General features: G+C 42.8%; 1 protein-coding gene across 1 annotated transcript; it reads right to left on the minus strand.

Moving 5' to 3' along the window:
- Positions 1-732: 732 nt before the first annotated feature.
- On the minus strand, positions 733-13,756 carry elk1 (ETS transcription factor ELK1). Its single transcript, XM_088291051.1, has 11 exons — positions 12,840-13,756; positions 10,896-11,104; positions 9,644-9,808; positions 9,400-9,567; positions 9,214-9,333; positions 7,694-8,104; positions 5,393-5,519; positions 5,102-5,220; positions 4,921-5,004; positions 4,735-4,836; positions 733-2,951 (listed from the first exon to the last, which is right to left on the minus strand). Exons 1-11 carry the CDS (start codon positions 12,880-12,882, stop codon positions 2,853-2,855), a joined length of 1,647 nt encoding a protein of 548 aa, XP_088147177.1. The 5' UTR covers positions 12,883-13,756; the 3' UTR covers positions 733-2,852.
- Positions 13,757-13,802: the final 46 nt, after the last annotated feature.

Genomic DNA, 13,802 nt, shown 5'->3' on the forward strand with positions numbered 1-13,802 from the left:
CTGACAACAATTTTCCCATTGTTTTTGCGTATGAAAGAAAGCAGCTCAGTGGAAGCCAGTACTCATATTTAAACACAAATAGAGCTCCGCTTGACACAAGCTCTAGAAATGAGAAACCTTTCCCATTTCCCATTTTCAGGTCGACTGCAGTGTCTTTCTTCTGGTTGAATCATGAACACTGACGCTAAATGAGGCCAGTGAAGCCTGCAGTTCTTCGGACGTTGTTCTGGGTTTCTTTGAGACGACCTGATGGAGTCAGTGTTGCAGAAAGCGTATTACAGAACACAAAAAACATTGGCGAATAACTTCACCATGGCTCCAATTTGTTTCCTTTTGTAGATAACAGCTCAACCACGGTTGATTGGACTCACAATGCTTTGGAAATTATAATGCCAATTTAAGACTGATTTAAATAATTTGTTCCTCATTTTAATGTCTTTCAATCATGGCATGCTGGGTTCCTTGTTGAGATCTTGTAGGGATTTCTTGATTCAACAAATCTAGAGGGGGTTAATTACTATTTCACACTGCGCCCGTATTTGTATTTTTTTCCTTTAATAAGCATTGTAAAGACCTCATTTAGAAACTTTGGACATGCCTGCTCCCACATAGTTTACACTTTAGTAAACACATTTAACTTGGTTGTTTTTGCTTAATCAAATTGTAAATGATCCAAAATGTTTAAAAGTGCTAAACATGCAAAAAACAGAAATCATACAAGAGATTACGCCGCAGTTTCAATGGGACACTTTAATTACACTTCACTTCATAAGTGTGTGTGTTGTATGTGTGTAAGTGCATGTCAGAAAACCATACATCTGAGACATTAACAAACACGAGAGGAGGGGGATACGACCCATAAAAATAATTTGTCCTCTTTATATTTCCAGTAAATACGAAGAACAAGTCTCAGAAAAATAAACTCCTCAGCCAATGGCAGAGGGCGGGGCCAAATGGGATTTAACAGACAAAGTTGTCAACTTTGCAAACCATTTCCCCGCCTACTGTATCAACGCCACTCATATCTTGGTACAGTAAAGAGAAAACTGGAGGAAAAATCTAATTCTGAAGCACCTCCACCACTCGCAGCCCTACCGCAAGGAAACACCCACATAACAGCGGTAATGAGACCCAAACAGCCAATCCCGCAGAGGCTTCCAAGTGGCGTCATCTGTATAAAAACATTCTTGTTCTGCTGGTGAAAGGAAAAATTCATCCAAAATGTTCTGTAATGAATGGCTTTGTGTAGGCCACGCCCACTAGAGAGAAAAGAAATACACTGATCCCAACGTCACATCCTGCTGCGCCACTGGCGACGACGTCTTTAAGGCTTTTTTCTCAATTCATATTGTTTTCAATAGACAAAATAAAGCAGTTGCTCTCTGCTAGAAAAATAGAACAGTCGAACGCGATGGCTTAGTGCTGCGTTCAGGTGACAGTTGGGGTTTTTTTTCTTACCCAAGACTAAACTGCACTTGGCTCTAATTGGACATCTTTGGCAGCTTAATTTTTGTGACAAGGACGCATGAGCTTTCAAGCAGGGGTGAGCAAATTTTTGTGCATTTGATTTCGGGCCTAAATTAAAAGAAAGTAATTTATGCTGTTTTTGACTGGATTATATACAGTCAAATTCATTTTACCAATACTTAATCAATTATTTTATAAAGCATTATTGTTTATTTTTCTGATATTTTTACATTGCATGTAAAATTGTTTATCTTAATAAAATAAATGTTGCATTTTAAAATTGTATTTCATCGAGTCTAATTAATCAGTCAGTTATTTGATAACAGATTATTAAATAATTAAATGAGAGAAAAAATAATGTAATTTTAGAAATACATTTAAATTAATTCAATACAGGATTCTTGATAACGTAAATGCTTGGTGGGTCCGATTAAATAACGGAATGGCCATATGTGGGCAACGGGCCTTTTTTGCCCACCCCTGATTTAGAGGCTTGCCATCTTGTACATCCAATCGTCACACGTAGAGGAGCCTCAAGGATCCATGACCGGCACCCATGGGTAACTGACCCATCTGTCCAAAAGGGCGAAAAACAGTCACCGTGTCACTCAGGGTCCAAAATAGTCCAGCTGTGTAAGTCTGTGAATATATACAGTATATATCGAGACACAACAGTCAATGCCGGGTTGCCATGGAGAACATGCAAGCATCAAAATAACAATCGCTTGGTGGTGTTCTGTGTTCAAGGACACCACCGACAGGTAAACCGTAGTATTCAAACTTTTTTTTTCTTCTTTTTTTGGTCATTGTGCGTCAAATTACTTGTCCAGTAAACAAAGACACCACGGCTTTAAGAAGGTGCAGCGACAACCATCCTCCGGTGGGGGGGTGGAGTGCTCCAAAAGCTCGCATATGGAATGAAGCCAAGAATATCCTGACGAGACCATGGCGACCCTTGAGGAATGTCTGCGGGTGCCCCCCCACCCCCCAAAAAAATGTTTCTGAACAAGAAACCATGCCAATGTTCATCAACATCATCATGATTTCCAATAGAGCGCAGCCTGGAAAAAAAACAAAAAACTTAAAATAACAACAATCAGAGAAAAGGGGAGAGTCAATTGTCGGTAGAAGACGATGCCAGCTCGCAGCGAATAAATTGGTAGAAAAGAGAGCCTCCTCCTCATGTATATTAATGAGAAGGTGGAGCGTTAGCTCTTCAAGGGAAAAAATATTTTCCTCTTCTTCGCAAATAGGAAAAAAAATCCGATAAGTCTTCCTGTTGGTCACACCAACCGGAGAGCGCACGCATCACAACATGACGGTGACGCCGTCATCTTGGCACGTGGCACGGATAACAGAGCAGCCTTCTGAGGTGCGGACAGCGTTCAGGGCTTCTGGGGACCAGGGGACAGAACCACAGGGGTGGACAGACCATCCACACTCAGTGCCGGAATGTGGATCTGGTTACTGCCATTTGTTGGGAACTGGAGGAGACACAGACAATGACAGTCAACCCTGGCCAATTCGCAAAGTGACTTTGGTAAACTCACCCACTTAAGGAATTACCGTCATTTTCGAACAGACTGGTTAAAATAAATTTTCCAGCGTTCGATTAGTAAGTGTGTATTAGGAATAAAATGACAAACATCAATGGCGTCTCATTTCCTGAAAAAAAAGTTGAATCCAATTATCAAGACAATGACAAATCCTGCAAACTCACGACTGTGGTTCTGACGTCACGTCGTCTCATTGGCCAAAATTTATGGAAAGAAATTTTGCTAAATTCTCACATTCTTTATAGATAGGAAATGATTGTGCTGCTATGCACAGTTTAAATTTAAGTATAAAATGTTGATTTTCTAAAAATGAAAACCTGTTGTCTGTTCATTATTAAGTGGAACATTTTTTTTGTTTGTTTTTTGAATCGTTAAAGCAAAAAAAAAAAAGGTTAGGTCTGAATACAGTGAAACCTCGCTACTTCGCGGTTCACCTTTCGCGGGTTCAGAGCTTCGTGGGTCTAAAAAATATTTGGGGGCATTGTAGTTTCGCCGAGCGGCACGACGGGGCGCTGGAGCGGTTAGATGGCCGGCGTGCGCTGAAGAAGAGCGTGGGCGAAGAGGAGAGTGGACGAAGAAGAGCACGTTCCCCCGGGCACGATTTGGGGCAACGTTTCGCGCGGTTCGGACCGTACCAGAGCTCCGGCCGGCGTGCGTGGCAATTACGCCGAAGAGGAGCACCTTCCGCCCGGGCACGAGCTTGGCGACATTTCGCTCCGTTCGGGACCGTACGAGAGCTCCGGAGGAGGCCGGCCGGCGTGCGTGGCAGTTAAGCCGAAGAGGAGCGCCTTCCGCCCGGGGCACGAGCGGGGCAAAATGAAACCGAGTTCAACCGAACGGAGACACGCTTCGGGGGAGCAGGTCTGGCGTGCGTGACAATTAAGCCGAAGAGGAGCACCTTCCGCTCGGGCACGAGCGGAGCGCGAGGCTGTCAGTTATGAATGAATAAATAAATAAATGAAGAATACCACCTTTCATTTCACAGGGCACACCGGACGGCGTACCAGCAGGTAAAAGTCGAAGTATTTAAATAAATACAAAAAGAAGTAATTGAATAAATACAAAAATAATGGCTGGGGAATAAAAAAATAATAAGTTTTAATTATATTAATAATAATATATAATAATAATATTTTTTTTTGTTATAACATGAATCTTTTTAAGCATTTTTGAAGGTGCGCCGCTACTTCGCGGATTTTCAGTTTTCGCGGGTGGTCTCGTTCCCCATTAACCGCGATAACCGGGGGTTTACTGTACACTATATTTTTTTTTAAATTTTCATTAAGTTATCTGAATACTAAAATATTCAATAGCTGCAGCATTAACTTATATTAATGGTGTGAACTGATTCATGGCATTACCATTCATCTCAACGGGGGGAGTTGATTTACTACTGTGCAATTTGGGTTAATAAGACCTTTGGTGAAAATGGACGCTTGTAAAATCGGCTAAAGTGAAGAAAATTTTCAATTACAATTTTTTTTGCCAAACTGAAAAGGACAAAAAAAGAAACATGAACTACACACTTGATTTAGTGGGCCACATAAATTAATGTGGCAGGCCCAGATGTGGCCCCCGGGCCTTGAGTTGACAGACACCCATGGTTGAAGCTATGAATATTGGCAATTATAAAAGTAACCCACGCCATCAGCAAGCATTTTGAAGCAGCTTCCTTTTCCGGAGAGGTGCGGAAAAGGCAAAGGCGAGTTACCTGGAAAGAGAGCTTGGCAGGTGAACGAGGTGCGATGGGACTGAGGGTACTCCAGAAGTGGATGGCCGATGGAAGTGGACTGGGAGTCAACAGGACGGGAGTCTGGAGGACAAACAATTCAGCAGGTTAGTGGCGTATGCAACACATCGGCGTGAGCAGCGTCCCTCCGGCCGAGCGTCGGTTTACCAGAGCGTGCGAGGTGATGACGGTGGGCGTCAGCGTGTTGGTTGTTGAGCCGGGTGCAAGCAAACTGTTGACAGCGGCGTTGACCTACCAGAGCCAAAAACAGGAAGTGGCGTCATGAGTCTGGAAACAGCGCTACGTGTGGATGTGGCATCGCCACCTAAACTGATGTAGGCGTTTTCACCTTATCCAAGGAGAGGCCCGGGGGTAGGGAGGGCAGCTCCAAACCTCGAGGCTTCTTCGGTTTGGGAGGAATCACGTCTGGAGCAGAGATCGAAGACATCACAGCGGGCACGGACGAGCCTACAACACACACCAAATTTGTGTTTAATTGCCACTCAGCAGAATAAAAACAGACGTGGCAAAAACTCTCCACAATGTCCACTAACAACCCAGGCTCCTCCATCGCGACGAGGTACATTTGTCAATTTTGTCAGCGGTTGACTGTACAAGTATGTGATTTCATACTCTCTACCTGTTTGTGCGTCCTTTCCTTCTCCCTCTGATCTCCACTCCCGAGGCTGGATGCTGGGAACGGACGTAGCTTCAATGATGGTGACGGTCGTCTGTGGGTCACCCGTGCCGCAAATGAGGTGAGGGACCTGAGGAAGACAACGTCGCAAAGACCTGCCATGAGCAAACAGATGGCGATGACACCATGCAGGGTGGAGGGAAGGGGTTTGTCCTCTCGCCCAGTCTTGTATTTAAATGGAGTACGAATAATTTGTTACTGTCCTTCAGGAGAATGTTCACATAATGTTTATGTCCATTTTATTGACATTAATGGCAACCTTACCACACTATTTCCAAAATAAAAATGATTTTGCGGTAAGGCGGTCGACTTCTTTTAAGAATCCATTTTTCTTTTTTTTTAAGATTATTCCATGGGTGAATCAGGGAAGTCGACTAACTTTTGCACTGGCAGCAGTGGTGTTGCCAACTTTATTTATATATTTATATTTTTAGTTTGAGACTTTATTGAGGGGCGGTGCAGCATGATCACATTCCATGTCCAAGTGTCCACATTTTGATTTTAATGTACTTTTCGACAGTGATGGAACAACACTAAATCTCAAATCTAAGGTAAATCGGAATGTTGACATTTTCTGCAAAAAGGGGTGTGTCTGATGACCTATCAGTGGGAGGAGGTTTTGTGTTACTTGGTTAATCATTACTGCTGCTCTTAAACACCATTGCAGTTAACAGAGGATTTAGTAACCTTTAAAGTTTGCATATCATTGAGTATTTTCATCTAAGTTTAATACATATTAGAAAACTTTAAAATATACAATTAATACTAAAATGCGTCAACATGAAAAACAGCGAAAGCGTTGTTGCTTAATGCTGTATATGTATCTTTTTATTTACCCATTATGTCAATAAAAACATGACTTCATTGACAGCTCTTTTAGGTTTTTAATTACAGCAGTGTAAAGTACGTTTTGGGGGAACAAACTTTTTATTTTACACATTAAATAACCAAAAATATTCTAGTCCCGCACTCGGGCCAACTCTGCATTGTCTGCAACTTGGAGAAACGTCTGGCTTGCCACGCATTATTTTCTGCCACAGTAGGTTGCTGCTTGGTAGCCTCATGGGGAGCTCACGCTTGTCCCTGCATTGGAAACCTCTTAAGTATGTTTATCCATACCAGCTGTAAAAAAGTTAAAAAAACGAAAGCATCCATAAAAAATGTCATAGTTCAGTATTAGAGTTTATAAGAGTGATTTAGGCAAACGTTTGCATTTTATGTTCAACAGTTGGTTTTCACTCACTGCAGCACTTCTGTCTAGTGGGTGATGGACAGCTCACAATCTCATCAATTGCAACTGTCTCAGTCCATCCAGCACAGCTGTAAATCAAAATACAAGCCCAAAAAAGGTCAGGGTTCACTATAGGATTATGTGGGCCTATAAAATAAGTCTTACATGTGCATCATATCTTTAATAGTTGTCTTTTACGTGCAAATTATTCAATATGAAATGCTTCATTGTTTATGATTTTTTCATGTTCAAACTGAATATTACAGTGGCTTACACAAAAAAAACATACTTTCTGTAAATAAATCCACTATCCTGTTTTATGAATTCTTCAGTGGTGATACTTAGAACAAGTAACCATTTTCAGTGCATTGCATCCATTAAACACGTGCACTCACACTATTTGTGTTACTGCTGGAAATGGCTACAACAGAATAACAATATTCCAAATATTACAGTGAGTATTTCACGTTTACCTTCGTCAGCAGCGTCACAGGAGAATCCTTTGGTCCAGTGTCCAAGAATGACCCATGGTGTCAAGTTGGTCGTATAATTTGCTCACTCATGTCTGTCACCTAAAAATACTATTCGTCCGTCTAGATCAGGCGTGGGCAAACTACGGCCCGGGGCCACATGCGGCCCGTTAAACATTTAAATCCGGCCCGCCGAACTTGAAAAAAATTAAATGAATAAACCTTTTTAATGTTTTATTTTCTAAATACTGTGGTGAGTCAAATACATATATTTTGTTGTAATGCTTTTGTTCACTTTCATTTAAAATAAAATTTATTTTTTTTTCTCCGATGAGGTGAGGTTACCAAAACACTCAATTTAGAAGACTGGTGAATATTTTAGTAAATTGACCTCTTGACCTAGTGGCTCACATTACCTTGAATTTTTTTCCCCATGAAATGTAATCTCTCTCACTCTCGAGTTTCCATACCCTTAGACTTTCAATAAATATTCAACTTTCAATGACTTTCAAAGCTCCTGCTCCAACCAAAGACTGCTCTTACCTCTTCTACCCGTTTCTCCTCCAGCCCCACCATCTCCAGAAGTTCGTCCTCCGACGGCAGCGTCTCCTCCTTGATTACAATGGGCGGCGGGGGAGGGCGTGCTAGGGGTAGAACAACGGAGGGAGGTGTGGACGTCATGGTGACACGCTGCTGCTGAGTGGGAGGAGGGTTGATGATGACCAAGACGGGCTGAGAGGGAGTCGAGTGAGGCGGGAAGCCGGCGACGTTGGCTAATCCACCACCATCGTCCTTCGGTGGCGTCTGGGGACTGACGGTCGCGTGTGGCGCCTGGACAGAACTAACCGAACTCCCGATGGGAGCCAGCGGGAGGACTGGTGTGAGGGAGGACGGGTCCCTGACACTGGTGAGGTAAATGTGGGGATGGTCATTCACAGGAGGCCCAGGAGGATTCTGGGAGACACACAAGACAACCTGTCAGCACATTTCAATTGACACCAGCACTTCTTTAAGTGCAGGTTTCCCTGTTCCTCACAGATGAACCTTTTTTCCCCTTTCCTCATTTTTTCAAACCTATGGTGTTATCAACTGCCCTATTCTCCATTTCTGTACCAAAAATTACTGTCTAACATAAAAGCAATGCTTCTGTGCCACCTTATAGTGTGTGTAGAACTATATTGAAGTGAATTGAGGAGCTTTATTTTGTGCTGCACGGCCATCTTGTGAGATTTTGGTGCTAAGGAACTATGTGGAAGTGAGTTGAGGTGTTTGCTTTGCCACCATCATGTGGCATCTATAAGCAATTCAAAACTTATTTAAAGGCAACATCAGCTGGTCAAGGTAGTAACATTGTGAAAGTTATTCATTACACGGAGGACGTTTGGTAACCTCCTTTAGAGTTTTGTGTTTTACTGAGAGTCATCAAACTTCGCTGCCATGTTCAGCCCACAAACATTAGGTAACTTCAGCAACTCTCATCTGTCTAATATTGTACAGTAGCGTCAAATTACAAATAGTACAAAATCTGAAGGTCCGCTGGAAATGGGCAAACTGAGCCTACAATGGCTGCTTCAGACCAAATGTCAGATTTCCTGCATCTTTTCAGGCCCGGCATCTTGACAACTTTTTTTTTATTTTATTTTTTTATGGATATGCTCATGACGAACTTACCAACCAAAACACAGACACACACACTCTCTCACTCTCGCTCTCTCTCACTCTCTCTCGCTCAAACTCACACTCTCTCTCTGCGCTTTTAATTTAAGTGGAAATGGCCACCACAAAACAAAAAAAAAGCAGAGTTCCAATGTCTTTCTGAATATGGCTTCGTCAGAATGTTTTGCGTCTGCTCAGTGAAACTGGCATTTTGGGCTGAATTTTCAAGAAAAGTGCTTGTTTTTCTGTTTTTTACAAAAACATTCTTCAAATTTGGAGCAATCACACCAAATTTCTTGGACAGGTTTGTTTTTGATGGAGCCCTGGAAATGGACAAAATAAGCCTAAAATGTCCACTTTAGGGCAAAACAACAGACTTCCTGTGTCTTTGCAGGGACGACACTGACCTGTGATTGACCAGTGGTGTTAGCAGCCGTCGGTGGGCTGACAACAGGAGTGGGACACGGTGACGGATGCCCGACGATCACCTGACGAGATGGCTCGCCAAGCATTGACGGAGAGGAAGCCTAGGAGAGGAGGAAGGGGACATTTAGGAGAGATGTGTCCAGGATTCCTGAGCTGGTCTCCCTCACCTCTTTGGGCGCATGGTCTAGCTTGGGGACGGGCTCCAGCAGGAGTTCAGCTTTGACAGGCCGAGGACTGGGCGTGGCCTGCAGCGACTGGATGGTGAAGGTGGAGTAGAGGCCCGACTTCATGTAATCGTTTCGAGAACTCTTGTGTGAGTTGCTGGGCGATGACGTCTGACGATCAACACACAAATCAATCAATCATTTGAACTTTTGACGCATCCAATCTGGTTCGTGAGTCTGAACCCACCTGTGCAGCGTTCTTGGACGGGCAGCTTTTTGATTGGTTGTTGGAGTCTGGGTTGTCCCGTCGTTGGCTTTCTTCAGGGTTTTGTGTCCCATCGGGCAGGGACGGGTCAGGTTGGCTCACAAATCTGTACACAAACTTCTGTCCGCTCACCTTCTTGATGATGTTCTGGAAAAACAAGCATAAAGATTATTAAATTTTTATTCATTTAATTCTATTTATTCCAAATGTCTCAATTGTGGCCTTTAGAAAGGTTATCTTATCTAAACACTAGGCAGGATCAGAGCTATGAGGTGGTCAGGGGTGGCCATGATCACCCCTTGTCATACTCTGGCCACCTCCACACCTCAGGGAATTTTTTTTTATACTGGTTTTTGCCCTTTTCAAGTGGATGCAATATTCTTAGACCCCTTAATACTCTGCCACAAGTTTACGTATATTAATTGCATATATAAAGCACAAATACTTGATCGGAATGAAAACTAAAAGAATCAGTTTTATGTAAAGAACATTAAATTCTTACAATCAATATCAATAAAAATCATTACTTTCACACCATAGGACGCAGACAACACGGCTGAGAGGTAATTTTTTATCATAGCATCCGTAGTCATGGGTTCATTAAATAAAATTCACACACACACCAATGTTGCAGTGTTGTCTAGAAGCTACTATTAGCACAAACAGGGTATCGTGTTTGTTTGATGCAAGTGTAACTCGGGCTTGGTTTATTTATTTATTTTTTTAAATCAATTGAATGAAATGAATTTTCCTTTTCATAGCCCAATATTGATTCATAAAACAAAAAATTGATCATTTTAACACATGTATTACCCATAAATTAATGTGACTTCTTACATCATGCGAGATCTCGCCAAAACGCAAGAGTAGAATATCAAAACATTAGGGCGGCAGAAGCTCTGAAATCAGTGCCAACAAGTTTGAAGGGTAATGTCACACAAGACAGGCAAGCAAACAAACAATCCACACACATGCAATAACAAATATAGCAAACACACATGCACGAATACACAAAAACAAAATCCCAAAACGCACAATATACATACACAGATTATCCACAAATACAAACCATCACACATCCACGCACACGCACTCGCACACGCACAAGCACGCACGCACACGCGCGCGCACACTTGCACAAAACAAAACAATGATCAAGCGGTAAAAACTTATCATGTACTGTGGGGTATATGTATAGTCGTAAACTTAATATACTGAGCAGTATATGTAATACCTTGTCATAGTAGTATCTGAGCGCGCGGCTGAGTTTATCGTAGTTCATGTTGTTTTTGTTCTTGCGCAGACCCCAAAGGCGAGCCACTTCTTCCGCATCGAGTAGCTTGAACTCGCCATCCTCGCCGGTCCACGAAATCAAGTGGCGCTGGCGCTGGTCATCCAGCAGGTGGAGCAAGAACTGCCAGAGTGTTATAGACGGGTCCATGGCTAATAAGGCAGAAATGCAACAAGGATGCCCTCAAGATTGGTTGATGATTTGTTACAATAAAACAATCATACTGCATAGACACATGCACACACAAAGCCTCCTCCCACATGCAAATGAGCATCATTGTCACAATGTCACATGAGTGGTTATGCAACAAACGCATTATGAAAACCAATCACAACGGAGCCTAGAAGATCTGCTCAAAGGTACTTACAATAATACAATATAATACAATTCAACTTTATTCAGCAGTTACAGTGTCTTGTAAATTGCTCTCACAACTCTAGGCCAGCCTATATTGGTCCACAACGTAAATGAGCTCTCACTTAGGTCACAATGGTTGAGGATCAAACCCACAACCTTCGGGTTGGAAGATGACCACTCTAATGCCTGAGCCATGGCGCCCCATGCGCACACTATTCCTTGGTGTCAACTTTACTGCCCCACCATCCAACCAGAATGCAATTTTCTAATTTGGATGCCTCACCCACAACTTTTATGATGAGACAGCACCACATGTCGCCCAAGTGACAACATCCTGCATAGCCAACATAGCATCTGTAAAGCTGACATTTATACAAGGAAAGTGCTGCCAGACACAATAATAGTGCGAAATAATACATTGTCAAACACGTGCTATGCAACATTGCCTTGTCGTAGTACTGCTAGGAAGCAAAAAAACAATCGTATGTACTGCAATACTGGATTGTGATATATATATGTAGATTATCATAGTAGTACTATGAAGAAGTCAACAGCACACAGTGATTGCTGATGTCGAACCCGGCCTTATGACAGTTGTAGGAATGTGACAATAGCTTGTCACACAAGTGCAATGTGGTAGTGGCTTGTTGTGGTAGTACTACAAAGCAGCACATAGCACTGTGTGTAGTATTGTCATGTCGTAGTACTATGAAATGTTATGAATGTCACTCATTATAGTCTTTGCATGCCCTAGAGTTGTGATTAGGGGGCGACTAAAAGGAATTTATTTTTAGGCCGGTGCAGATTCCCAAATTTGGCAGGTAAATTTTTCAGATGACCAATAAATTGGCCAATTAAATATAAAAACAGATAATAATAAAATACGTCTCTTTAGGTACCTTTACCCTTACAACAACTAAATCACAGGAAAAACATTTAAAATTGTCCACTTAATGCTGACGGTGAGAAACTGATTTTGCTGTCAACGCATTATCGTTCTCAAGAGCGAACTGGAATTTGCTATTGTTGATGTAGAACACCTTTTGTGCACAGTCACACCAGAACCACGTTCTCTCCAAAACGATGCGGCTGACATTGAATGGAATCAGACTTCTGAGTGACTCCAATACTTTACATCATTTACTGTTTGACACAAAAGTAAGACTATATTGGTATTGAATTGGCCAAACTCCGGCAATTAAGGTTATTTTGAAAAGGGTGATGATATAATTCCTGGTAGTAACACTGTGTGCTTGTACCTTGTCGCACTAGTAGTACTGTTATCTGTTATGTAGTCCTGATGGAACAAATGGGCAACAGCGGTCGCCACGGCAACAACCAGGAAAAGATGGAAGTTCAGAGCTCCCTTGCTTTGAAAGAATATTGAGATCTCATCACGCCTTGTCAACACACACAATGAGTTGAGTGCATCGTACTTAGTATCCCAAAGAAATACACCTGGAACGCGTTGCGCTCCCCTGTCACGCATGCACTCACAAGCGCAGACAGACGCACACGCACACGCCTTACCGTTAATGAGCGGGTTTGAATCCATCTTGCTCACATTGCTCATAACGTTATTACGCGTGCACCAGGCGTCTCACAGCTCCACCATGTTGTTTTGCGTTCTCCCTCTTCTTTCCCACCCCGCCTCGCTATTTGTTTGCTCAAGTCTATGTACGTGTGTGAGTGTACGCGACGCGTGTCCGTGTTTGTGGCTGTCAGAGCAGCAGCATGTCAGCGGACTTGCGGCTGTTATGTAACCGCTCCAAGGCGCCGCTGCCGGGATCCGCAGCCTCCATGCTAACAGCCAAACCCCAAAAATGTATAACTTAAAAGAAGAAGAAAGAAAATAATCAAAAGCCACGACAAACGACAACTTGCACCCCACAAAAAACAACAAATAAAATAGCGCGTCTACATACTTATCAGTCTACCTAATGGAGGTCAAACTGTTGTCTGTCCACTTAAACGTATTTATGTGCGTACGTCGATCAGGTTGTTTTCCTCTGCGTGTTGCTAACGAGATGCTATGCTATGCTATGCTAAACTAGCCAGACTTCCAAATCTCATCCTCCCCAGTGGATCTCGCGTTGGCTCTTTAAATGTGACTTAAATGTTGTTTAAGGTTCCGGGCAAGCAAAATTCAATTTCCTCGGAGTGGATGTGTTAGGTTGACATGCAAACAGCTAGCTCGTTAGCCTTAGCTCCGATGACAGCTCTGTGTGTCCCCCGCTTCTCGCGTGTGCGTCAGACCGCCGACGCCGCTTCACTGCGAGGGTAGCGGCCACCAAATTCACCCCCGGAAGCTTGCAAAACTATCCGCGAAAGCGTCATACAGTAGTTTGCAAAATCGGCATGTGCTGCTCCAGACTGAAACACAACCAACAAACAAAAGTTTTAACGCTCTTTTGTTTTTGTTTTTTCCCCGTTTCCGGTTTGGGTGAGCACCTCCTCCTCACTACTTTTTACCTGCGTCAAGTTACGTGGCTA

The sequence above is a fragment of the Idiotropiscis lumnitzeri genome, chromosome 3 (assembly GCF_059441095.1).
Source record: "Idiotropiscis lumnitzeri isolate Australia: NSW breed Sydney's pygmy pipehorse chromosome 3, RoL_Ilum_1.0, whole genome shotgun sequence".
In the NCBI taxonomy this organism is placed as follows: Eukaryota; Metazoa; Chordata; class Actinopteri; order Syngnathiformes; family Syngnathidae; genus Idiotropiscis; species Idiotropiscis lumnitzeri.

Bases quoted from the DNA above. Each gene is read 5' to 3' on its own strand.
- elk1 (XM_088291051.1), bottom strand. From the start codon at position 12,882: ATGAGCAATGTGAGCAAGATGGATTCAAACCCGCTCATTAACG. The intron at 11,105-12,839 runs GTAAGGCGTGTG...CTGCCTTATTAG, and splicing joins TTCAAACCCGCTCATTAACG to CCATGGACCCGTCTATAACA. The intron at 5,221-5,392 runs GTAGAGAGTATG...TGTGTGTTGTAG, and splicing joins AGGAAAGGACGCACAAACAG to GCTCGTCCGTGCCCGCTGTG.